The 27045-nt window shown below is 39.3% G+C and overlaps 3 protein-coding genes across 3 annotated transcripts in view; 1 reads left to right on the forward strand and 2 right to left on the reverse strand.

Annotated features, from left to right (window-relative positions):
- Positions 1–8941, reverse strand: part of LOC145482806 (uncharacterized) — a 9927-nt gene extending 986 nt beyond the window's left edge. The window contains exons 1-9 of the mRNA XM_081461447.1: positions 8754–8941; positions 8428–8482; positions 7176–7520; positions 6097–6276; positions 5160–5395; positions 3998–4211; positions 3076–3158; positions 2300–2430; positions 1–1376 (exon numbers count right to left, since the gene is read on the reverse strand). The exon at positions 1–1376 is cut by the window's left edge and continues 986 nt beyond it. Of these exons, the coding sequence (XP_081317573.1) occupies positions 1136–1376; positions 2300–2430; positions 3076–3158; positions 3998–4211; positions 5160–5395; positions 6097–6276; positions 7176–7520; positions 8428–8482; positions 8754–8885 (1617 nt within the window). The 5' untranslated portion in view covers positions 8886–8941 and the 3' untranslated portion in view covers positions 1–1135. The remainder of the gene's footprint in view (positions 1377–2299; positions 2431–3075; positions 3159–3997; positions 4212–5159; positions 5396–6096; positions 6277–7175; positions 7521–8427; positions 8483–8753) is intronic.
- Positions 8942–11308: 2367 nt separating this feature from the next.
- LOC145482802 (kelch-like protein 17) lies at positions 11309–18125 on the forward strand. Its single transcript, XM_081461444.1, has 3 exons — positions 11309–13093; positions 14541–14728; positions 15367–18125. The coding sequence occupies exons 1-3, from the start codon at positions 11820–11822 to the stop codon at positions 15642–15644; spliced, it is 1740 nt and encodes a 579-aa protein (XP_081317570.1). The 5' UTR covers positions 11309–11819; the 3' UTR covers positions 15645–18125.
- Positions 18126–18208: 83 nt separating this feature from the next.
- LOC145482858 (prohibitin-2-like) lies at positions 18209–27025 on the reverse strand. Its single transcript, XM_081461498.1, has 11 exons — positions 26862–27025; positions 25761–25842; positions 25461–25540; positions 24810–24934; positions 21830–21889; positions 21559–21633; positions 21301–21355; positions 20745–20848; positions 20333–20410; positions 19129–19208; positions 18209–18717 (listed from the first exon to the last, which is right to left on the reverse strand). Exons 1-11 carry the CDS (start codon positions 26986–26988, stop codon positions 18687–18689), a joined length of 897 nt encoding a protein of 298 aa, XP_081317624.1. The 5' UTR covers positions 26989–27025; the 3' UTR covers positions 18209–18686.
- Between the last annotated feature and the right edge of the window lie 20 nt (positions 27026–27045).

A 27045-nucleotide genomic window follows, 5' to 3' on the forward strand; every position in this document is an offset into this window, starting at 1 on the left:
GAATGAATGACATTTAGTAAAATTTACGAATATGCCTCCCAAAACATGCTAATACGATTTGAAGGCTTACTAACACTTTCCTCTGCACACTATTTTTACCAGACTTCTACTAAAGAAAGATTATGCCCTGGGTTATAGAAAACACACGGTTTCGTGTCGCTCGCTCATTCAGTCAGTAAAGTTGATCATGAAGACTTCTGAAATTCCAGCCAGAAATATTGAGTGCCTACCATCTGCCGAAGTAGACCGGTCAGAATGATTGTTGGATAGAGGTAATGACGGTCTCAAAATCCAAAGGGGAGCTTGCCATTTACAATCTTCCATAGGAAAAAACGATGTCAAAGATGGCGGCTGAACATTTCACCACAATACCATGCTAGCCTTACACAGTCCATAAATTGCAAGGAAAGTCATATTTTTGCAATGTTAATATTTGTCCGTGTGCTAACGACATCGTATACGTGTATGTTAGGTTTTAAGATGTCAGCAGACCGTTTCTGAACGGCGTTTTTATGAGCGTTGTTAAAGTTTTTGTGCGTCACGAACTATGGGTAAATGTATCAGTCGCCATCTTTTTTTTCTACGGAGGATTCGATTTCCCATAATTTTTTTTTACGGCTGATGGGAGACTGGAAACTGGGAAATTAATTAAGCACATGGTAAGTGAATTTCCGCCCTTTCGTTTCGAACGGGAAAAGAGGAGTGCCTTTGAAGGCAGTCTACAACTTCCCAACTGATTTTCTGGAAAATTACTGTTTTAATTTTCAATCTAAATTTCAGGATCTTTTGGCTAAATAGTAGGCAGCCTTTAACCCTGCTTCGGTGCCACTATTGAGGTCCATGACTCTGATTGTGTGTTGCTTAGTTACACACGGATTTTCGACACGCGATATCAACCAATCTAAAATTCGGCACGGTCATTGTTATTGAATTTTGCAACTTCGCTCCAAGGTCTTCTCGGGGACCCTGGGAACGAGGTTGAGAATTTTTCCGCTCCAACATCAGATCGAGACCGCTAATGATGTCAAGGGAAACCAAAATGAACGAACAAACCAATCCTTCTGCCTCTAATTTCTAAGTTTAGTCAGTGTTCTAAATTAATCTGTTGCTAGAAGTTCCTCTCGACGACCAAGCTTCAAACAATTGTTTGGCTTTTCCCAGAAAGAAATTCTTTTAAGGCTTCCAGCCTTCTCGACTTTTCATCTGCCTCCGTTAGTCCATGTCCTTGGATGGGTGCCTCAAACTCCAGATCATCTTCCTCAAAATACTCCGGATATTTCTCGGCGTACAGTTCTCTGAGCTGTTCAAAAGTTTTTCCGATAAAGTTTCCGTCACTGTCAGCTTGCTCCTTTAGCTCCGTTAGACACGTTCTTAAGCTAATTGTGAAGAAGAACAATATAAAAGTGCAATTCAGATTATAGCTTTTAATGTGTGTTAACTAGTATATTTATTGTTCAAGAATAAAGCAGCCCGATTTGTCGTGCAAGTCACGTTTAATTGCTCCGACGTTACGTTTTTGCTGTGTTTACCTTCATGTAGGAAAACCGGCGATCAATGCATCTCACATGAGTGAAGCGTCTCGATCAGACTTATATATTTCGTCATAACCATATTACACGTCGAGATGGTCTCAGACGTATTTTTTTCTATCCTATTCGTCTAGTTTAACACGAGACGTATGAAACAGACGAATTTATTTTAACTCTGAATACGCTGAACTAAAATCTGTAATCAAGCTACTAACACGTGGTCTATCGCTCAATAGCTTTTTCTTAGCATACGAATTTTAAGCGTCTGGAATTTACCTATACGCTAAGATGAGATGCAATATATTTGTGGCACGAATTATTTCTCTTCCTGGTAAATTCGGCCATTGTCACACTGATGATAACCCCGCTACTTCAAATGTATTGAATGGATGATTTTATAACGGCTTAAGACCACGACTACACGTCTTCAGTAAACGCCTTAGTCCGACCAGCTACCAAAATCAAAATTTGAAGCTAAAAAAGATACGAAGAGTAGAGAGAACCTTTCTTTGGATAATCAAACTTTCTAAAACTTAGCACTGCTTTTGTGAGTTAAAGACGTCTGCCATGTGACATGTGACATGTACTAAACCAGAGGTTTAGTCTCTTACGCAGACGCGCTTTGGGCTCGTCACGTAATCTTTCTATTAGGTAGGTAGGAGTACGTGACAAGCCATAAGAACGTCTGGGCAGGAGGCAAACATCGGTTTTTGTTTGATGGACGCCAGCAAGCAAGACGAACTAACGTTGGATGGCGTGACGGAGCTCACCTGTATTTGTTACAAAAGTTTTGCGTGACGCTAACTGTATGGTCAAGATTTAGAACACTGTGCCACCAGCCGCTAGGGATGAACACAATGTCACCCGGCTTCTGTACGCACTCGATGGGAAGATTACTTTTCTGTCGTCGTGGGAACAAAATAAAAAACATTCAGCAAACATTTAACACAACAAAGTTGGTGACTTGACGAATCAGTTTCAGTATCAGTTATCAACTATTGTTCATAAAGCCAATACTAGCTATAACGCTTTACAATCCATCCAATATTTTCGCTCGCGCGCGATTGGTCTGAACGCGTCACGTGACTGAATATTCACTAGCCTAAACAGGGGAATATTCGACTGATATTCTTGCACCGAAAAGAGACTATTGTCTAAAATTATATGCCCCATGTTTTTTAATGACCTTTTTTTAACATGGCTGTGAGAATTAGACTCTAGTGCCCTTCTCCTCTGTTTCTAACTACTCTCTTTTCTCATTCGCGACTTTTAATTTCAATTTCTCCACAGCTAGTTTTTGACAAATGTGCGGAGAAAAAACTGAAGATACATTTTCTTGGGTAAGACACAAACAGCAGAAAAGAATTCTTGTGCAACCTTTAGGCGTAATTTAATCAGCGGTGTAATTACTGGAATAAACTAGTTCTTGAAAGGGTTGCGTTTGGCGACAGAGAAGAGAGCCAGAGATGGACTAGGGTTCCTGCTGATGTATACAAGGTTGGCAGCTTCCAGTTGATACAGACAAATAAACTGGTTAATTTCATACCAAGTATGGTCGAGTATAAATCCACCAGTAAAACGCATCCTCCATGTCATAATCTCTTTTCTGGTAGAAGTTGTTCTTGACACCTAGAACATCGAAAAAAGATCTAGTTAACAATTACAATATGAGCGCGAGATTTCTATCGCGCGATAGTTGAATCGGGCTCCACCCTCGTCAACTATCACGCTAATTATCAACTATCATAGAAATCGAGAAAGAATAATCTAATTGTTTTAGTATAAATCTACTAGTCGCTCAAAACCTCATCTAAATCCTCTTCACAGACACTTCGAAAACGCAAAGAAGCGGCCGTCATTTTTTTAACTACCGCAATTCACAATCTACAACAGAATAGATAGTGAGTAGTGTGGCCAATCACAGAAAGGCATTCGCGATAAAACGCTAGTATCACAGTTTCCACTAATGAACAATATCCTTCTAAGATTTAGGTTGTCACCCCGCCTACTAACGCCATTCATGCACAATGCACCATGCTGATTATCAGGTCATGGTCTGGAATTTATGGAGGGTAGACGCATCTCTAATCACAGTTTAGGTCACTATAGTTCGAACTTAACTGGAATGTTACTAAAATGGAAGGCGTGTTGCACTATTGTTTTCCCCCCCCCCCCGAATTTGGCCAGTTTAGTCAGTCGCTACTCCTTCCCCCCTCCCCCTTCACCCCCCCCCCCCTCCCCAACCTTTCGCTTCTGTTTCTGGAAGCAAATCTACGTTCCCCCAGTGTAACCCCAAGCTTTACTCGTGCCTTTGGAATGTGATCCTCAATAAAGGTTGATTAAAAAGACATGAGTGATCATCCCATTTAGGTACACAACTTTAGAAGTTGGAACAATAAAGCCTGAAAAAATATTCGAACCCATGACTTCTACGATCAGCGGTTGCCTACCACCTCCCTATCACAGACCTGGGATGTGGTACACAGACGGAGGGTACATTCCCCACAGTTTAGCCCCCTGTATAAGAGCCAGCCACCCGGTAGTATTAGCCGGATCTACATGCCATCCTGAGCCACTCCTCTTGGCAGCCATGATGATCCAGCGCCAGTCAAGACGAAGCTCATCTTCTACACCCGTCAAAAAGTCGTCTGATTCAGAGAAGAAATCCGGTACGGTATAGTCCTAAACCAAAACAAAAAGGGGTTCATAAAGCTGGTTCCTTCGAAAAGAGAACGATTATTTAGGCCGAGTCCACACTACGCCGGAGGAATTTGAAAACGGAGGTTTCACTCTGAAAACGCCTCAAATGTTTTCCGTCCGCACTAGGCCGGTGAAATTTGTAAAAAGAAAAAAAAAAACGCAACAATCACCGGCCGGTCATTTCGGATTTGTGCTTGAAAAAGAAATTGGGGCAGGAAAATCACATGATTATCGGGAGGTCATCGTTTTCAAAGAGCTCCGTTTACTTTTAAAAAATGTTTGCTGTCCATACGAAAAAGAAAAGCCGGCGTTTTCAAATTCCTCCGGTTTGAAGAACGTTTTCGAAAAGCTCCGTTTTCGTGACGGATTAGTGTGGACAGTGGGCCTAACTGTACAAATAAAGCTGCGTTTTCAAATTCTTCCGGCGTAGTGTGGACGGGACATTAGAACGTTTTAAAATTCGGTCCACTTTGTATACATATACTTTTTTTAAAAAAATATGCAATAAAAACAGGGTTTACAGTGCTCGTTTTTTCGTTGTAGTAACGTATACTTCCTTGGACAGCTCTGAGATAACACACACAAAAAAATACCTGTCTGTTGATGGAACATATTTCCCTTAAGAAAACAGTATTTCTTTATCTAATAATTTTTTAACCTAATGTCTGATACACAAGTGCAAAGCAATAGCAAACACAAACGCGAAGTAAACTCGGATGAACTAGAAAAGTATATTACGCTGCTAGGAAAAGCGCAAGAAGAAGCAAGGGGGAGGGGAAAAAATCTAGTTTCTTAGATTTGGTCTATGCTTGTTACATCAATTGCATTTCTGAATTGTATGGGCGTTCCTTGCGAACCAGATTGGGCTATCAACACATCTGATCCTCCACCCTCCCTTCCTTTACCACAAGGTGTATTATTTTACTCAACCTCTCGTAGCTCGGGATACAGATCAAACACATCTGGCATGAAGATAACCCAGGGTGAAGTCTCATTGGCAGCTCTCTCCTTCAGATATTTCACGTAACTTGCTAAAGGCACTAGCGTGGTCCGCTGACCAATGTAAACGCCTTCCTCAAGACGTGGATCGTGTTGAAACTTCTCAAATGGCCATTTGTTCATCGCTTTCCAGTCATCCATCATGCCCGTAATGATACAAGCTTGACCTATAAACATTCAGTAATTAGAGCAGTAGTCACTCTGGCCAATCACAACCTACACAGACAATCCAGTTAACCAATCAAAACGCTGCCGTCCGGCGCCAAGCGCGTGAAAACTGACGTTTGCAAGCGAGTCACGATTTGTTTGGTTTTACTTCTGTTTCGATGACAGAGTGGCGCGAGATTTTGTAAGCCAATCGCTTAGCGCGGTAAGAAAATGCGAAAACGGCGGAATTTGAACATGCTTTTGGCTAATAAGTCGGCAAAACTAAAGCTAATCGATTACGCGTTTTCTCGCTCTTGGTACCAGTCGCGAGCTTTTACTATGAGTTCTATTTAAATACTGCGATCTTGTAAAACCATATATTTAATTCAAAACTGACGTTTTTACCTCTAGCTGGGAAATGGCTAAAAAGCCCGGTAAACATCAAAGAAGCAAACAAACAGGTTAAGATTTATGTTGGAAGGTCCTTGAACCAGCACTAATTTTTTCGTTTTATGCTCATAGACTATGCATGAATTACATAATTGTAATGTTTCTACTGGTTAGTTGTACGAAGCACACATAATCACCTTTTGTGTTTTGCCAGGTTTTGTACAGGTCAACCTCCAAAACTTGAGCCAACAAAAACATACAACAAAGAACTTTGCTAGGTTTCATAACCATTTCCATCTATTACTGACTATGTTCTAAATAAGTAACAGACCTGGTTTCATGCATTTCTCGTTAAACTCCTCTGTAGTGGGCTTATGTATCTTCGGTATGGTACAATGTGTTTCGTGTATCGGCCAGACATCTTCAACCTCTAGTTTCCTCATATAATCTTCGTGAGTTGTAAGTCTTGCTTTAAATCTCTTTTCGTGAGGTTGAAGTTCTTCATTGTCATCTGAGAAAGAAACAACAACACTGAGAAGCCCATTTTAATAAACATTCTTCGTCGTCCACTGCTCGCCGGACCGGCCCAGTTCCCTACACGTTTTCTGGCATTCTTTTAAATACACCCCTTTAGCTGTCCTTGGATCTTAATTTCAGTCCGTCATAAACGACTTCAGACAGCGCTGAAGAGGCTGTGACTTTTTTCACTTTGTCTAGTAGGTGCTGTTTTTGTTGTTTTGGATTGTCCCACTTTCACTAGGTGAGAGGGCGACAGGAAACTCGATCTTTTTTTCGATTTAATTGTTGGAAGCCAAGACCGACTAGGCAACATATTCTTAAAAAATAACGTTTCTTTACCTTGCCTTTTTTAACCTTTCTAATGCTACCTTCATACAATGATAGTAGTTATAACCCATTGACAGAGGTTAGATATCAATATATGGTATCGGTGATTTTTTTTTTTCCCGCTGTTATCAGTTCTCCCTCAGTCTGGTATTGTTAGTTAATTTCATACTAGGTCCTTTAATAACCGTCAATAATATTTATCACAATTTCGACTGATCATGAACTCGAGATTTCTATCGCTTGAAAGTTGACGAGGGCACGGCCGAAGCCGACTATCATGCACAGAAATCGAGAGCTAATCGAATCTAATTGTTTTAGTATAAATCTAATAGTCGTTCAAAACTTTGTCCAAATCCGGCCTCTTCACAGACACCTCTTGAAAACGCAAAGAAGCGGCTGCCACTTTGTTTGCAACCACACTCTGCCGCTAAGCTAATCATCATCCATAACAGAACAGATATAGTGAATAGCGTAGCCAATCAGGAAAAGGCCGTATTTGTGTTTGAACGCTAGATCGTAGTTTATACTAAAAACCAATAGCAGTTGATTAAAATTGAGACTTACTTTTCATTTGGTCTCCCTCAATATGAAACGCAGCCGTTTTTTGACATACTTTCTTGTTGTCTTTCATCCATCCACATATTCTCAAACGATATTCACCACTCTTTAAACTCTCAGGCACGACTAAATTCTTTTCATAAACTGATTTTCCTCCTCGGATCTGCGGAATTATTATGTCATCTGGATATGAATAAACTGCTTTGCTTTGGTTGTCTAATATCTCCAAAAGCCACTTGTCTATCTCTCCTTCGTCATAAGCGAAAGCAACTCGCCGAGTCTTGCCATTTGCCACCCAGACACTTGTGTTCTTTGGTTGAAGGATTTCAATGAAGTCCTGCGCAACACCGGCTGAAATAAGACGCCATTATCCCGGCATTATTAATTAAACTCTGTATTAAGAATGCTTATGTTAGGTTCTCGGTGGGCACTAAACCCTACGTAGGGTTGGCTTACAAAGGCCGTGCTTAACGCTGGTTTTCACGAGCAGAGTAATTATGAAACAACTAACACATACTAGCTGTTCTCTGCTTGGGCGAGTGATTTAGTTTACCGTGAGACAAAATTTAACAGAATTGAACAGGCTCGATCAGAGTTACTGCAGTCGCATAGCTATTCAGACCTAGAGTGGCATTTTGACTAATATCAAGAGAATATCAGCTGACATCTAGTACAAATAAAACCAGTTTTGATTAGCAAGTTTGTAACGCGACGGATAGACCAGCTTGAAGTTTTCTTTTTTTTCTTTATTTGTTTTTATATATTCTACAAAACTTGATGTCATTTCTTAATTATTCATCGTCTAACTTGTCCTACTATCTTTGAAGGGGTAGTTGCTGTTGTGTATTAGGATCCAGATCCCCTCCCGGTGTAATGTATTAGAACCCAGATTCTCTCGGTTGTAGTGTCGTGCAGAGCTGTCATGGCGGAATAAAGTTATCGTTGTTGTTTGGCTCAATCCGGTTGAATCCTTTCTTAGCACCGACTAGTTCGGGACACAACAGTTGCATGCCCCATCGAATTAGAGGAAGCCGCAGTAAGTTATAGAATGAAAAATTATGCATGACGTTAATGGAGGTTCCATTTTAATGTTTTTAATTATGCGTGCGATAAAACTCACATTGAATGAACCACACTGATTTCCTAGTATTAAGAGATAGCGTTAAGCCTCTGTTGTATTTTTCTGCATTTTTTTTTTTTTGGGGGGGGGGGCATTCTATCGCTTTATGCTTTACTGTATACTGTTGTAGCTACTCACCGTGTACATACAGCAGCGTCACGACCGTATAAATGAATAAAACCATCATGTTTCCCTGAAAAACGAAAACAACAAATGAAATTTTTGTTAACGGACAACAAAACAATTCAATATATGCATGGACGCTGCAGAAAGATGAAGTTGTTTAGGCACAATTACATTCTGATACCGATGAATTTGGTATCTCATATCTTCAGTGACCGATTTAAACTAATTTATAGCAACAAATTAACAAAGAGTTTTAAAAACGGGAAATTGCGATATCTTTTACCTTCACTGAGATGATGTGCGATGAATAAACGCTTCACTCAAAGAAGGTTGCTTACCAGGTTTTGAGAGATTTTTCTTCTCGCGTGGTTTTCTTCTTCATACGCTGTTAGGGTTTTCCTTGTCTGTAAATAAAGGGTCACTCTTACGTATGCGCTGGGAAATAGAGACACCTGTGATTTTCGAGTCATTCGTGTTGCGTAAACACAGGACACAAGCTGTGTCTACAAATCAGAGCTTTGACGTTATAAGAATGGAGATTTCTTGTTGTAATGTACCGTCGTTTGCATGCTGAGCGTGAACACGTCAAGAAAAGCAAAATAAAAAAGATTAAAAAAATAAAAAAATAAAAAAATAAAAACAACAACAACAACACAGAATCTAATTGATTCGTCATAAATCATTTGAAGTTTGGCAGACCAGTTACGTGAACTTGCTAACATTTGCGTACGACGTTTAGCCCAGTTGGTATCGTTATATCGAGTCAGTGTGAAAAGGCTTTTGTTTTTAAGTGAGGATGAAACTTCAAACCAGGAGTTCCCTTGACAAAGGAAACCCAAGTTCCAAGTTACTCCGGCCAAAACGTATTTTTAGAGAACAAGTTTGATGACTAGACAAAACGATGCCAATTGTGTTGGACATAAATTTGGGCAACTACAGTCTGCTAAACTTCAAATGAAGAAAAACGCTTGACATTTATCTCCAGAGGTGTTCACGCTTAACATACATGTTTATTCAAATTCATAAATAATAATAAAAAATGTTTATAAATTCAAAAAGGGAGTTTAGAAAAAAAAATCTCCCCTAAAAAAAATTTTAAAATGATTTGTCTTAATTCAAATAGTTCGAGGCTTCCCGTTTCAACAATGTTCGTAGGTTGATTGTTCCAATCACCAATCACTTTGATGAAACAAAAAATGTTTAAAACAGTTGATTTTAGTTGATTTAAAGAAAAGTTTAAATAAATGATTGGCCCTGATGCAAGTGACCTTTGCAAATTCAAAATATTCCTCGAAATCCAGATGAGACAAACAAACATGATCTTATAGCATTCCATTAGTAAGAAATACGCCTGCGAGTACAGGAATGGCTGATAGAGGTATCTTTGCTGACGTCATTGTTTACATTTTTCCTGATTAACATACGACTTTAGGCAGAGAAGGCATTACTCTAGACACAAATTGACTGCAAACATCTTAAGAGCTTGTGAAACTTAGTAATTGGTGAACGGTTTTTGGCTGTTTGGGTGTAGTATTCGAGGGAAAATTTGCTTTCAAAAACTGCAAAATTTCTGGGTGGCAAATGCGCTAATGAGTTCATACATTCTCTGTAAAATTTGGAGTTTTTAAAACCGCTTAGCACAAAAAAAAATATTAAATCGAACTCAAATTCCTTGGGACTGTCAATCGCGCTATGCGCATTCAATATTCAGAACTAATGCTTTTGCAACTCAATCAGAAACTGTATCGCTTATGGTAATGGGGCAAATATTGTAAACAAAGATTCTCCTATTTAAGATATCACATCAGTAAATCGTTCCTTGTTGGACGTGTCGTCTCTTTTCTGTCTGAGAGCTAATCTCGACGCGCGCACGTCTTTGCACTCTCTCAATTGTATGGATATCTTTGACAACGTAAGGGTTCCAGACTAGTACAGCGTACTCTAGAAGAGTTCTAATTAACCAGTGATTTGTAGAGCAGGCTTGAAGGTCAGTCTTGTATTAGCTGTTCCAACAGTCCGTTTTACAAGCCCTAGGACCATTCTCGTCTCCAGAGGCCGAGGCTGCGCTCCTTTTGATCAGTACCAAAAATCGCGACCTCTGACCGGGTCCGATTTTCTGAGCATGTGCAAAGAATTCGTTTCGTACTCTCAGCCAATCAGATTTGTCAGACTTGATTCCGAGCATGCGCAGAGTGACGGGAAGTCCGTGAATCGCGGACTTCTGGTGTTGGGCCTTCCCAGAGATCCCAGAGGTCGCGATTCTTGCTGCTGACCAATAGGAACACGGCCTCTTAGGACGAGAATGCCCTAGGACCAGTTTAGCCTTGTTCACTATGGTACTGAGATGACACATTTTCGGTTGTTATCCATACTAAAACCAATCATGAAAAGTTTACTCTGCTTTATTTTATCAATTTTTTCTTTTATTTTTAAGCGAGAGCAACCCAGGAGTATCAGTATCTGAAAAGAACTGGTCAGAACTTTCGCTGGTGACTGACGTTTCGATGACCTGCTTGAGTGGAAGTAGTCTGTGAACAGGCTCCGGCTGGAGTTGAAAGGTCTTTCTTCTCGCTTTCTCTCCGTCCGATCCTCGACTAGAGAGCCTGTTCATAGGCTAGAGCGGAAGACGACTTCCTCTCAGGTTGTCGAAACGTCAGTCACCAACAACAGTTCTTTTCAGAACTACCCTCACCCGAGCGATCGCACAAAACGAACAACTTGAAATTGTCTCTGAGAAACATGCTACTTCGGGACCCACTTCCGTCACTTCGGGACTTTCCTACCTGAGTTCGCACCCCTGAACTCATTATGAACATGGATTATTAAAAGAACGAGAAATAGACATGTTTTGTGTGATTTTGTTTCATTATGCCCAAATGTTGTCTCTTTTTGCTCGGTAATAGAAAGATAAATTTTTACGCACTTGGTCGCTAGTTGAATCGATGTGGATGCGAAACTCGGTGGGTGCGAACTCGCTTGGGTGCCCCCCGCTTGGGTGCGAAACCTGCGGGACTATTTCCGCCATCCGCCATGTTGGCCGGGACATTAATTATTCCTGGGTGCTAACGAAGAAGCTCTGCCAGACTTGTTGTTGCTTCGCCGGCGTAATTAAACTTTCTTTGTTTGAAATTTACATTGATGTCTTGAATTACCTTGACTAAAAGAATTGACACGATGGCAGGTCGATCAAGATGCTATTGACCAGAGATCAGTGTGTCCTAAAGGAATACTAAGTGGAATCTCAGAGACATTTACTCGACGTAACTAAACTCCAGACGACAGCTAGGCCATTTGCGCGACATTTGCGCTCGATTACGAAGGGATCCGTTTCAGGAACTTGGCGAGCTCCACTCTGTGAATTAGTACGTAAAGAACGATCTTTTCAGGCTTTGAACGAGGTAAATATGCAGCAATTCAGAGCAACGTCTCACCAAGACATGCGTGTGGAGTTCATTTCCCATTTCTCACCGACTCACACCGAGGAAGCGTTTTGTTGCATGAAAACAATGAGATCGAAGGGCGAATTATGCGATGTAAATCTGCTCGTAGGAGAGCCTCAACGACGAATTTCAGCGCATCGACTCGTTCTAGCGTCCTGTAGTCCTTACTTTCAAGCCATGTTTACTAGCGAGCTGATTGAGAGCAGACAACGAGACATAACCCTTCAAGATGTTGACGCTGACGCAATTGAACTTCTTGTAGACTTCGCTTATACCGCTCGCATTCAAGTCAGTGAGGATAACGTACAGGCTTTGCTCCCCGCCTCGAGTTTACTACAGTTAACAAGTGTGAAAGACGCTTGCTGTGAATTTCTAAAAAATCAGCTTCATCCTTCGAACTGTCTCGGTATTCGAGCTTTCGCTGATACCCACACTTGCACAGACTTACTGGAATCCTCCCATCGCTTTGCTCTTCAGCACTTCTTAGAGGTCTCACAGACGGAAGAGTTTATGCTTCTTTCGGTTGAGCAAGTGTTGGAGCTCATCTCTAATAGTGACGTTAATGTAGAAAGCGAAGAACAAGTGTATAACGCGGTTATAAATTGGGTTAAGTTTGACGTGGACAACAGACGGGAATTTGTAAGGGATCTGTTACCCTTTGTAAGATTGCCGCTTTTGACAAGGGAATGTTTAATGACCCGTGTTGAAACTGAAGATCTCATCCGAAATACCCCAGACTGCAAGGACTTGCTCATCGAAGCAATGAAATACCACTTGCTTCCTGAACAGCGCTCGATACTTCAAAGCCCCAGGACTGTCTGCCGCAAGCCTGCTGGGCAGGTTCCAATCTTGTTTGCCATTGGTGGTGGGAGTCTGTTTGCTATTCACAGTGAGTGTGAGTGTTATGATGCTAGGATTGACAGATGGTGCATGGTCACTCCCATGTCTACCAAGCGTGCCCGGGTGGGTGTCGGGACAGTCAGTGGAAAGATTTATGCTGTAGGTGGTTATGATGGAAGCAGTGACCTGGCAACAGTTGAAGCTTACTGTCCACAGAGCAACCAGTGGCTGTCAGTACCATCTATGGGAACTCGTCGAAGCTGCTTGGGGGTGGCTGTCTTGAATGGGTTGATCTATGCCATTGGCGGTTATGATGGAGCCTCGTGCCTCAACAGTGTGGAGAGGTTTGACCCTCTGACAGCACAGTGGACATCAGTGGCCGCAATGAACACAAGAAGGTAGCAAATATACATGTACCATTTTTTGTCATCATTTAAAACAGCATACTGCACCTCCATAAAGTTTATTTATCACTAAGTGCAATGTAGAAAATAATGGAAAATTAATATAGTAAAGCTTTAAAGTCAATCGTTAAAGTGCAGTTAATGGAGCATGACACTATTTAGGTACAGTCACTACTTTACTATTGTTAAACGTAACGCATTAGAACTGTTATGCGTTAGAACATTATAGAAGTCTTTCTTGTCTAGTTTAAACAATATTCACAATAGCCTTTCACACATGCATGTCGCAACAACGTCTGGTTTAACTACAGTATATCATGCGTTTTGTACGGCTAGTCTTTTAAATTGCCCTATTCTTGTTTCGTTCAAGGCCGCGTGGGCTCTGTTCTTTTCATGGTACACGTTTTTATATTGGTCTAAACCCGGACATTTGTCTACCTATAAAAGAGTCTTAGCTTGGACTTTAGCATCATTCGCTCGTTATATCACCACTGTAACTTTTAGTTAGCCCTCAAAATTGTATCTCCCACCCTCCCCTCCCTTTAGAGGTCTATTGTTGTTGTTCATTTTAATAATAAACTGGGGCTCACCCCTTGTGACACACTATCAGTTAAGTCTTGCAGCGACTTCCCCAAGCTTCGTTTTCGCTAATTTAGTGGCGCTATTTAATGCTCTTTTATACCTCTTCTTGTCCAATCCAGCACTTGCCGGTGGAGTCGGCTCATAGTGCTGGGGAGATAAGTAAGGCGTGAGAACTGTCTACACTCTAGCATGATGCTGACTGGAGGTCAGCTCATAGTGCCATTTAGAGTTACGCTTCTAGGATGTGCAAGCCTTTGGCCTCGCCGACTTGTCCGATCTAGTGCAGAATTAACCACTGGGGAGATAAGTTTGGCATTTGGTCACGCAATGGAAGTTCGTCTGTCACACCAATTGCGGAGCGGTGTTCCCCCCTTTACACCATAGAACGCATGTTTATTGCTTGTGATTGTCAGGGTATTTTTAAAGCATTACTCCCTAGGAACTGCAACATTAACTATTATTGTACCAACAAGTACAACTTTAACAACATGGGATTAAGCAAAGTACTGTATACATGTGTATTTTACTACAGGGCTGTCATTAAGTTTTGACCTAGTTACCCGCACCAAACTTGCTACTAATTAACTTTGTGGGCCAATTATATCAACAACAGGCAGTTTTACCGGTAACATCAAGGGCCTATCAACCATACTAATCCGTAATCAGTGCTGCAGGTTGTGGCCGCTAATGACAGCCCTGTAGTACATAAATTATACATGCAGAGAGACATGTACATACAATTCGCCTACCTACATTTTAGTTGATGCCTGGAGTATACATGTATACATGTATTGTAAAAATACACATGTATACATGTACTTGTACATATATTTAATTCTTTCAATGCTTTTTTCATCAGACGGTATGTGCGTGTAGGTGTGGTTAATGGCATAATTTATGCCATAGGAGGCTATGACGGCAGTGCACACCTTAACACTGTGGAGTGCTTTGATCCTATGACCAATACATGGAAGCCGGTAGCCAGTATGGCCAGCAGAAGAAGCAGTGCTGGTGTGGCTGTATTGAATGACATGTTGTATGTTGTTGGTGAGTTACATGTACATGTAATGCTCAGAATGGTGGCAAATGTTGTGATTTGTATTATTTACCAAGCATCATGCTCCTACATACGGTGTAGTAGATTGCAGTGCCATTTGGTAACTTAAACAGGTGGCTAGTGTGCCAGAAATATTGTCCATGTCCAGATTAAGGTCTGACTTTTGTCTTCTTTGATCTCCTTTGTCATGTGCATGTAACTTTGGGAGGCACGGTGGCCTCATGGTTAGTGCACTTGACTCTGGATTGAAGGGTCTGGGCTCAAGCCCAGACTGGAGACATTAAGTTGTGTTCTTGGGCAAGATACACTCTACAGTGCTTCTCTCAGGTGTGTGAGTACCCAGCTGTATAAATGTGTACTGTTGAATTTAATGCTGGGGGTAACCCTGCAATGGACTAGCATCCCATGCAAGGGGAAGTAGAAATACTCCTAGTCGCTTCATGCTTCAGAAACCAGGATAAGCTCTGGCCTGATGAGCCACTTGGCTTGTATGCAGACTTTACCTTTACCCTGGCCAGTAACGTCAATGTCAATGTGAGCATTCTAGCTTTAAATATTGTAAAAACAAGAGAACTAGGATTGCTTTTTGGTTCATTGACTATTGTCTGATGTATCTCTAACTGAACAGGAGGAAATGATGGGGCATCCTGTCTGAACACCATGGAGCGCTATGAGCCTGTTGCTGACTCCTGGACATGCCTGGCACCAATGAGCATTCGCCGCAGCACTCATGATGTCGCAGTGATTGATGGTACTCTGTATGCAGTAGGCGGCAATGATGGCAGTTCAAGTTTAAACAGCATTGAAAAGTATGATCCAGAGACAAACAAATGGTCTTCTGTTGTCTCCATGAGCACAAGAAGAAGCAGTGTTGGAGTTGTAGTGGCTCACATTTTGTTACTCTAAAGGACCTAGACCCAAGTCTATAATCCTTAGCACTACCTCTTTAGAGCAGCATTCACTTGAGCGTCGAAAATAATTTGTGCATGTATTGCTTTGGTTTTGCAAATTACTATGCTAAGGGATTGGTGTGAAAAACTCGTGCCACTTTGTCATGTGACCAAAGGTAGAACGAAAACCAATGAGGACTCCCTGTTCCCATGCCTTTATGGTCTTCGTGTATTTGTTTCAAATTTTGATGGGTTTATTGGAATGCCATGCCCTTTGTTTAATATTGGCCTTCAAGTGTGTACTTTGGTTTTGGTTTTGTGAGAGAATCGAATTATTACAAATTTGGATCCTTTCAGAAGAGTATAAATTAAGAGAACTTAGAGTGAGTGACTAATTTAAGACATATAGCATGTGAGATAGCAGGAGTGTGACTAAATACCACATCAAAAGTTTCTCTGATGTGGGATATTATAAGTACAGGTCAAGAACAGTCCTAGTGTGGGCTTACAAATATAATGTTGGGAAAGATCTACAGGTACATGTATCATTTTGATGATTTATGTAGTCAACATAATTTTATCAACACGACAATTATGTGTTATAAGCATGTAACCATGCTTCGCTGGGGAAAAGACTTCTGATCGACATGTGAACAAAACTGTCGTGAAGAGAGTTTTAGAAATTTGTATGATATTCAACAGTTAGGAGATAATAGATGTTAATTTTGGACCTGTTGAACCAATGTTACTGGTAAGGAGAAAAAAGAAAATAATATATCAGACATTTTTAAAGGGACTGCTCATTTAGTGTGTAGTTTTGCAATTGCTATATATTTTGTATTACACTTTGCCCTATTGCCAAAAATGTTTTGTAAAAAATATACAGAGCGACAATATTGCATACAATGCACTACAGTGTGCAATGAGATAATTTTTTTAATAATTCAGCGGAGATGAAAAAGAGTGATTTTCATTTGAGTTCAATTAGATCAAAACTAATTAATTTTAAGCAATTAATTAGAATCAATGGCTGACCTAAAGAAATGTAGCTAATGCAATAAAGCAACACGAGAATTTAAGAAAAATATAGCATTATTTTCCAAACCAATCAGAGTACCAAGAAATACATTACGGAGCACATAATTTACAGTTTCAGTTCATTACCATTCATTGTGGCTACAAAAAGAAAGAAAAACAAAAGAAAATAGAACCCAAGTAAATAAGACTGAACTTCTTTAAACATAGGTCTACTTTTTCCAGTTAAAATGTTTTGAATTTGGAAATTAATTTTGTGTTTGGCATGTTTCACACGATGCACACTGATTTTGGTTTTCAAGGCCATGCTAATCAACATGCCAGCTTTTTTTTTTTTTTTTTGGGAAATACATTGTTTCCAAACAGAAACTCCCAACCAAACTTTCCAAAGATTTGTTTTTTCTTAAGTAGAAAATATGCAGACTTCCCCTCCCCCCCACAGAAGGACTAGAATTTCTTCAGGGTGGGGGAGGGGGTCTGTAAGGAACAAAAAATTTTAGACATGTATCAAGTCTAATTGGAATTTCCGGAGTGGTGGTGGTCGGGGCGGGGGGGGGGGGGGGTCTTCTGTAGGGGAGGTATGGATATTTTCTGGAACTACACGGTAATGGAAAGTGCCCTGGTCTGTTCTAGCTGCAACTAATTGAAAGCCCAGAACGGAACTGACTAAATATGTCACTCTTCAACATTCAAGTGACAGCTGCCATTGGATAATGGTCACTGAGGTTATTTGTGTTTGCAACCTTGCTCTTGTGTGTGTACTTGCCAGTTTTCTTTCATGCCTGATTCTGTGCATCCTTACTATGCATGTACACTGTAACTTACGTCACCATGTTGTGCATCTGGTCTTGTATAAAACACTGGCACTGGTTGCATTTACGAGCAGTGAACAGTTTATTAATTTTTCTTAAATGTGCTTAATTTGAGCCCGTTCACTGGGTTGGGGCATGTTTCTTAAAACCCCCGGAAACTTTTCAGGCCCACAAAGAAAGTCCTAGTTGATCTGCATCTAAAAACAGAGAGGTGCATATGCCTGAATTTTTTTGTATGAAGAGAACCTCTCTTCATTATGTAATCAGAGGGCAGAGCAGTCTGGTTTCTACAACCGAGATGTCAGCAACCAGGAGGAAAATTTTATGTGAACAGTTCAGCCGGGGTAGCCAAGTCAACATTTTTGACAACCAGCTTTTCTTTTGCAAAATGTCAGACTATTTGCCTTGTATGTATAAATTTCCACTTCAGAAGCATGCGAATTAGTGTTATTAGTAAAGTTACAAGAGGCAACAAAGCTACGAAAGTCATGGACAGTACAACTTCAGGTGGCACCAATTTGATTTTGTATCTTGAATTTCATCCCATAATTTCAACCAAACTGAAATTTCCTGCACGAACAGTCTAGTTGATGAACAAGAGAAGCAAGCTTGACCCGGGAAATTGACCCGATACATTGCCAAAATAACTGGCCCCTGGGTTCAAATTAGGGTCAAACTGTATTTGTTAATTTTTTATACCCAGCAATGCCGAGAGAGTAAATCTAGATACATATAGTTCAAAACTCTAGTCTTTATTTTCATGTGCATTCCACCAACAATGTATGAAGTTATGCACACGAGGAAAAGATACAACTGAATAACAAAAAGCTTTTCTCCAAGTTAGAGTATGATCAGTTGTTTCTCTCACGCCCTGTCCACACTTCCAAGCAAAGGCATGATTTTTTTTCATACAATGTTCATTATACCAAAACAAAGAACTCAGTATCTCAGTATCAAGTTGTTTCAGTACGTGTACAAGTAAACAAAAACCAGTCAGGGCTTCACTTGTGATTGACACAGAGGGAATCCTCATTTTGTATGAAGGGAAAAGTGCACGGCATACATTGAAAATGTGGACAGAGTCTAAAGCAGCACTCCAAGAACATGTCGTTTCTCATCAGGGGTTGCTAAACATTTTCCCATGAAGACAAGGTTGTTACTTCACCAGACAGAGTCAACATGTTTGAGTGCAAGTCCCTGTTAATTAATTATTATTTCTTTTTTGATGGCAATCCTAAATCCCTGAAATAATAATAAAAAAATAAATGATTAAATTAAACAGGAGGTAGGTACAATGTAAATATGAGTCAAGAAAAGTGTGTAGCTTGCTGAATTTGAAGAAAATTAGTTACCAATAAATGTTACACCTATCAGCCTTTAAATGATTTAACACTACTGACTTAACAGGGTTACAAGTACAAAATGAAAATGAAGTAATAAAAAAATATTAAATAACAAAACAAGAACAAAACAGCCTTTTATCTCCAATTGACTTTTTCTTAAAAAAAAAAAAGCAAACCAAAAAAATGAGAAAATTAACAACATGTTCATAATATAATCGGCCTGAAATTTGAGAGTTACAACTTGTACTCAAATCTGCCAAATCTTAAGTTCCCTAATGACTCCATGACAGTCACCATAATCATAACTTACTCTTCTATGTCATCTGTGTCTCTGACATTCAGCATCAGTGCTCCTCCATCCAAGAAAACCATATTTTGGGAGTTGGACATCTAAGAGAAACATTTTTGGCCCACCAACATCAATTGAAACAAACAGGCAAACAAATACATTAACATTGGGCAGCATCCAAACCTTTTGCACTACTACATGTATGCTAATAGCATCTTTTGACAAAAATACTGTTCACATGTAAATGTAGTTCTAATTAGAAATAGCAGGAAAGTCAACAGACAAATGGAACTGGAAGGAGGACAGAATTAGACACACTAAAGTAAATATGGCTTAGTGACTAAATTTGACCACTGATTTCTCGCAAGCCTGTCACATGGAGCAGGGCCATAGCCAGAAAAAAACATTATGACTAAGGCAATGTACATGAAAAGATTATGACTAAGGCAATGTGCACTTATTTACTGACTTATAGTTAAATTCTCTTCCTGGGAATTTACATGTAGGGTGTCTATGATGATTGTAAAAAAAAAGAAAAAAAAAGAAAAAAAAAAAACGGGGGAGAAAAGACTGTTCAAGGCATTTGACTCAGTTTGCCTGTTACTATAATGATGTAGCCACGGCCCTGTGGAGCCATGTGTTTTGAATTGACGTGAAGGTAAAATAATAGCTAACCTATTACTTTCAAGAAATTATGGACTCTCATAATGAAAAGGAATAGTAAAAACTGTAAATTTCTATCAACAAATAATTAAACTAAGTTTTCTACTGGCTGTAACATTTGACTTGTGACAAAAAAATGCACTTGCCAATTGACAGTTTGAAATCAATATCTGGTGAAATTACCAACTTACTGTTTGCAACAAAACTAATATTACTGCAAATTGAATGTAAAATAATAATTACAATTGCAAAGTTTAGGCTACAGTAAGAAGTGACAATTAAATATACCTTACATGTGTATATGAACATGCAAGTTGTAAATAAATTAAATCCATGTTGTGTACATTTACATGAAACAATGGGTTTACAATTACTGCGTGAGGCATGATAACCTGTCTAACAGTAACTGTAAACACACTGTAAAAGTAATCCAACAGACCTGGATAAGCGCTACAGAAAGATCTATTATCATTATCATCATTGTCATCGTGATCAGTATCATTATCATTATCATCATCATCATCATCATTATCATTATCATTATTTTTATTATTAATCTAACCGTATTGGAAACAGATTGTGCTGCCCGTATCCTTCTCAGTTTCAGATAACCTGGATTACTCTTCAACGCATTACCAAGGTGACCACAGTCAAGGGAAACAACAGAGGCAGCAATTTTTAGTACTATATTAGTTAGCTTGTACGACAAATTGTACCAGTGCTGTTTATCATTGCAGCGCAGCAGTGCAAATTTAATGTATGAAACAGATCAAGAATCTCCAAGGAACGTGGAATGTGTCAAAGAGAATGTCTGTGTTTAAGCTGTAGGCTGGGCCAGGGCGGGGTGATGCAGAGGACTTACAAAAAATTCTGGGCTTGATATATAAAAAGAAAATGAAGAAAAAATTCTGTGAAAAATAAATTCCATTTGATCACTGTTAATATGAACAGCATCATTTGAAATTTAAGGATATCAGAGTTGCTGCTTTAGCCTCTCCTTCAGCTTGTACAATTTTCTGCTGGCGTTCCTGTATTGCCTTTTCTACCACAAACTGAGCTCGCTGTGCTTCTTGCTGAGCTGCGATTAAAAAAGAAATTAACTCATTTAATGTCCATGGCTTGGTCTATGAATGGCCACACACTGCCTATAATGCAACCTAACAACATCTTTTCCAAAACCTACATGTTCAAACCAAAAAATAATGCTTACCCCTAATGTATTAGGAAGAAGATAAAGTGTTGCACGGTTTTTCTCTGGACACAAATAAAACTTTGAATTCATTGAATGGCCTCATGCTAAGTTTTATCCAAAAGTTAGCATTACTTCATAACACTCTGTGCTCATCAAACCACATGAAAACAATTCAAAGTGGTCATGATCACACACCAGGAGTTCACCTGCAGATAAGAGTTACAACAAATTCATACAGCATAACAAAATACACTGTAGTACCATCAGAAAGAATGGTACTGCTTGATTAGGCTTTAGACTTGGTGTGAAAAAAAGTAACTTCAAAAATCCACTCTTACCAACTTGCTTAGCCTCAATGGCTGCTGTGTACTCTCGTCCAAAACTTAAGTCAGTCTAAAAAAATCACAGGACTCAATCATTGACAACTTATGAATTCAAAGCAGTTTACTCTGTTATCATGCACAAAGATCTGGCCATTTGCTGGCTAAAGGATAACTCATAGAGTGAGACATATGTGTACATGTTCATGTATTCAGACATAGCCTGCAGTAATGTGTGTCACTGGATAATTATAATAGTAAAGGTGCAAAACTTACAATAGACACATCATCCAAAATAATGTAGAAGTCCTTGGCACGATCTGTCAATTGTCTTCTGATCAGCAGACTGACCTAAAACATAGGATAACATGTAGCATTTGATTATTATTATTTAACATTTGATAGTCATAATACAGAGTATAAGCAAGAAAAAAAAAAAAAAAAAAAAGTGCCATTAAAATGTGCACACTTAGTTTCATTTCTTTTTCAAGACAAAGCTCATATGTTTGCACCACCTAACTATAATAGAGACATAAAATGCCCTTACCTCTTGACGCATCGTGATAAGTTGGGAGGCATTGAATTGGGCAACAACACTCTTCAAAACCTGCAGTCAACAGATAAAAAAACAAACAGACGCGTGTGTGTGTGGTCAGTGGTCCATGCTGTCAGAGCTTTCTGTAGCAATTATTGAAGCAACTACGGGTACAGTGGAACCTTGATATAAAGAAGGGCCAAGGGACTGGAAAAACACGTTCGCTATAACAAGGTGTCACTATATCGAGGTTCTTTTCCATATATTTTACTATTACTGTGGCCAGGAATATCATTTGTTATATCAAGGTCTTCGTTTTATAGAGGTTCAAGGTTCCACTGTATTTCTAATCCCCCTCCACTGCGCCCCCAGATGGGATGCCAGTATATTGCAGGGTGGTAGACCTGCCAGCAGTTAATTGACAGGTACCCAATGATTTATACATGTACAGTACCAGCCAAAGGGACTGCAGCATTACACACACATTACACGCAGTGTTCACGCACCTTACACACAAATGCACGAAAATGCGTGTAATTGCAAGCATGTAATTTCATGCAGTAGACGTGATATTGCATGTAAAATTACACGCAGTTGTTCAACTGGAACTCATTAAGTGCATGTAATGAGAACAAAATATTAAAAGTGCATGTAATGAAAACAAAACATTTACCGTGTAACAACGAACTGAGGCTTGACGGACACAAAATAATGAAAACGAAACATTTACCGTGTAACATTTACCGTATTCGACTGCACTGCGATACAGTTAAGTCTTTTGCCTTCTTACTTCTGGTCATCAAACCTTTGCGATAGAATAGACCAGTTTCCTTAAACCGGTGACTGACAGGCGACTGACAGGGGTGCTAGGATTCACTGAGATAACAGAACATAAACACATAATTTCGCTTTCAATTTTAAATTACGGCAATCAGTGTCCTTTAAAACAATTCGAAGATTCATTAAAATATTTTGTACTCCGAAGCGTTCGGAGTTAACCGGTGTTCAAAAGCTTTTCCTGTCGTGTTTTTTCTGGTCATGAGAAACAACAAGGGCGCCAGCGACTGACGAACTGAGGCTTGACAGGCACAAAATAACAGCAAAACACTTTATTTCGCTTGAGATTTTCAATTAATTTTTTAACATCAGTTATCTTCTTTAAGTTAAAAAAGCCTTCGAAGATTCGTCATTAATATTATGTACTCAGAAGCGAATGTTGTCTATGTGAAAGCATATTGTTTTGATCTGATTGAAATGAAATTTGATCTGTTTCTTGAACATTGTTGCCTAGCATGTGACCAAAATCTTCCCAAATCTACGATCTGTCAACGCAACACAACCCAGGGATGAAAATCTGATGAATCAAAAATTAACAAACGCTTAGATTTTGTTTAAAAAGTTTTGATTCTTTGCTGTGGTGTGTGGCCAATAAGCAGATTAAGAGAGATTCTGCGAGTTTCTGTTTGAATCCCTATTTCATTGTTATCGGGAACAGGGGTTGAAATGACATTTTGTGCGTGGGTAAACATTATGTTGCGACGCATGTCGTAAACGAAAACTCATAGATCTTTAAGAATTAAGTTTAGATGTTAAGCAGAAGTGCGGACTGCTACAGGCTAAAAAATAGTATTTGTTTGATAGATGCTCAAGCTAGTCCACTAATTTAGCACTGTTACTTTTTGTTGTGAACATTGAGAGTTGTGGGTTTCGAATACAAGTTAGTAGTGGCTTTTTGTTATGCAAAATACACGCAACTGCGTGTATGAATAACAAAGGTTTCTTCTTCCGATTAAAATACAGTCGAACCTCGATTATCCGGACCTCGATTATCCGGACTATTCGATTATCCGGACTTTTTTCTCTGGTCCCAATGTTTTCATGAATATTAATTAGTTGTGATCTTGAAAACTCAAAGTTGCAAAAAGCCCATCAATCCTTTCAGAGGACTGTTGAAACAGCGTATTATCCTGTGCGCTTTTCAAAATTTGCAAGTGCGACGAGACAAAGAAATATTCGGATGCGTTCAGCTGATATCTGATTGGCTCAATTGTTTTGTTACCAAGGGAATTTCATGCTTGATTAGTTCCTTCCGCGTGGGTTATGTAAACACACAAGCAATCAATCATAAACTCAAATCAAAAACATGTCTATGATGCGAAAGCGAGCCGTTCTATCAATTAAAGATAAGCAGATAATTATTTCACGTTTGGATAAAGGAGAGAAAGGAACAAATTTAGCTCAAGAATTTGGCATCAGCAAGCAGCAGATCTCTGACATACGGAAGAACAAAGACAAGATCCTAAAATTTACTGACAGCATCGAGACAAGCGAAGGATTAAAATGAAAGTCCCTGATCAAGCTACATGTACAAGTCTTTGAAGCAAACAAACATGCTTGAACATTTTAGATCTTTGTAAATACCTGAACGGAAGGTTTTTATTTGTAAATACATACAGACTGTGTAGATTTCACAATTAAAATGATGTTTTCTTTGCTGTATACCTTTTGTTTACATTTCTATCTCATTAATAAACATGTTTTCGATTATCCGGACTCTCGATTATCCGGACTATTTACCGAGGCCCCGACAAGTCCAGATAATTGAGGTTAGACTGTACACGCATTTACGTAAAATTACATGCAAATACGTGTAACTAACAGATCAGTAAATTTTACACGCGTGTAATTACACACACTGTCCACGCACTGTCCACGAATACTACACGCAGACTACACCCATTTTACATGTGTGTAGGTGCTGCAATCCCTTTTACCGGTACTGTACACCTGGGTAGAGAGAAGCAGTGTGAGTGAAAAGAACATGACACAGTGACCCCAGCCAGGGACTGAAAGCAGATCGCTTGATTTGTGGTTGAGCACGCTTACCAGAACAACACATGTGTAAAAGGTAAAATGGTAATTTAAAAGCAACATGTCCTTTGGTCTTGAAAAAAGTTTCTATTCATACACGTACATGTATTTGTACACGTACCTCATTCATAATGGAGGGTAGAACTCTTTCATCAAAGTCCAATCCCAACTTTCTGTACATATCAGGAAGCATGGTTGCCTGTGGACGAGCAAGCACTCGAAGGCCGATGTTTACCATCTGTAGATCTGTTAAAATAATAAATAAACACAGTGAAGATGTACAATGTACAGAACTTTAGGATATTCATGGCTACTTTCTTCTATATATTCTTGAAGAACCCGGTTAATCCAGTCACCAGTGGGCCACAAAAATCTTGCCATATTATTAACAGGGTGGCCATATTGAAGGGGTTCTCTACATAAAAGAATGATTGACCAAGCTTTGTTCAGGCCAGAGTGAAGTGGACGTGATAACAAGGTGGCCATAAAAGTGGGGTGGCCGTAAGGTAAGGTTCCACTGTATATACCATTCATTCTCCACTCTAAACTGTACAAGTACCACAAATAATAACAATAATTACTGTTAATACATGTAATTTACATGTACCATTCACATGGAATTGCGTATAAAGATGAAATCACTGACAGTGTATTTCTTTGTGATCATTTTCACTGTTTCCAAGCAATCAGCAATACATGCTGATTGTGTACTGTGTTCATAATTAAGACATGAACTTGTTAAGACTGCATCATACCATACATGTACATGTACCTTTACTTCCAGTTGGAGAAATAATCTTTCTCGGCTTAGACCTGATGTCATAAACTATAGGATAATGAAACCATGGTATTCTGCAATACAACAAGACAAAAAAAGGTGAAAAATGATTCACATATGTTTTGTTTACCTATGACGAACCCCCTCTTATTCCCCCAATCTGCACTTCACACCTCACACCACACTCGTGGATCCATTTTTTTTTTTTTCGTATTACATGTACGTAACAAACACTTTGGAAAAACTAAGGATGGTGAACATGTAACACTAAACACTATGTACTATACAGCATACCTGAAATGAAGGCCTTCAGTGTAAATATTATTTTGGATGCCTCCAATTCTGCTAAATATAATCGCCCTATGACCACCATCAACTGTGAAAAGAAAATGATTTTTTTGAAGAAGAACGCAATGGTGCAGCACACACCATCTAGCAGTACAGGACTGTATGATGTGGTATGCAAATAAAAGTAAATACTGTATGTTAAGGTATAGCACAGTAAAACTTAAGACAGGGTAGGATGGTGCATTGCACTTTAAAGGGTAGGGTATCACAATGTGCAGTGCAACTTAGCAGTACGGCCCAGTGAAACTTGCTTTACGACCATTACAGAGCTAGCTACTTGTAGGCAGCATAGCTACTTGAACTTAATTAAATAATTACAGCTACCTTCTTTGCCCTGAAAAAAAAAGGCTCAAATATTCTTAATTCTTTATTTTGAGCAGGGAGCCTATTACAGTTTGGCCGCATGGCAATTTTGATCCACACATCACACCACACCCACACTCCAAATCAACAACATTTTTCTCTATCATAATATACTTAAACCTACATTTTCTTTTCAACATATCCAAGCAAAAGTATGGATTGGGTATTTGTGAACAAGTCAACAGTTTGAAAGGCAATCTGAGAGTTACAAACATTAGGCAAGGGGAGGGGGCGGATATAAATGGAAATGTGGGTTAAAAAAAACGAATGACATATATTTAAAAAAGTTGAAGAAATGATGGTTATTTCGGCCGAATTACCCAGAGCTTTATAAAATCTGGAAAAAGAAAAGTATTCATGGAATAACTTTGTGCTCGATGCAATATGACTGTCGTGTGACATAAGCTTAAGTTTACTTGCAGTGCACATGTGAATAACTTTTTTCATATAATCGCATTTTGTATGTAATGTAGCCTGTCAAAAGAGCCATGCACACAGGACATGGGTATACATCACTTCTTCTATACAATAACATCAAAAATATAGGTTAGCTATATCAAGATTAGACTCTTAAAAGCCTTGATCGAATGATTTTCAATTCGTGAGAATAACGTGGAACACCATATCGATTTTCGATTTCCTAATTTTTTAACGTAGCAAAAAATGCAGACGATGGAATGATACCTGTATAAATAGACTCCTTGATTCCATAGGCAGCTGCAGCAGCTGCTACTAGAAGTTTTAATCCAGTTCCGACTCCTTTCGGAGCCTTTCCCATTCGACCAGCAAACTCTGTGAACTTGTCAGCCATCTTGCCTTCCTCACGTGTCTTGCAAGAGCTTGCAGAAATGACGTAAGAAAAGGAAAG

Source organism: Orbicella franksi, chromosome 3 (genome assembly GCF_964199315.1).
Source record: "Orbicella franksi chromosome 3, jaOrbFran1.1, whole genome shotgun sequence".
Classification (NCBI taxonomy): domain Eukaryota; kingdom Metazoa; phylum Cnidaria; class Anthozoa; order Scleractinia; family Merulinidae; genus Orbicella; species Orbicella franksi.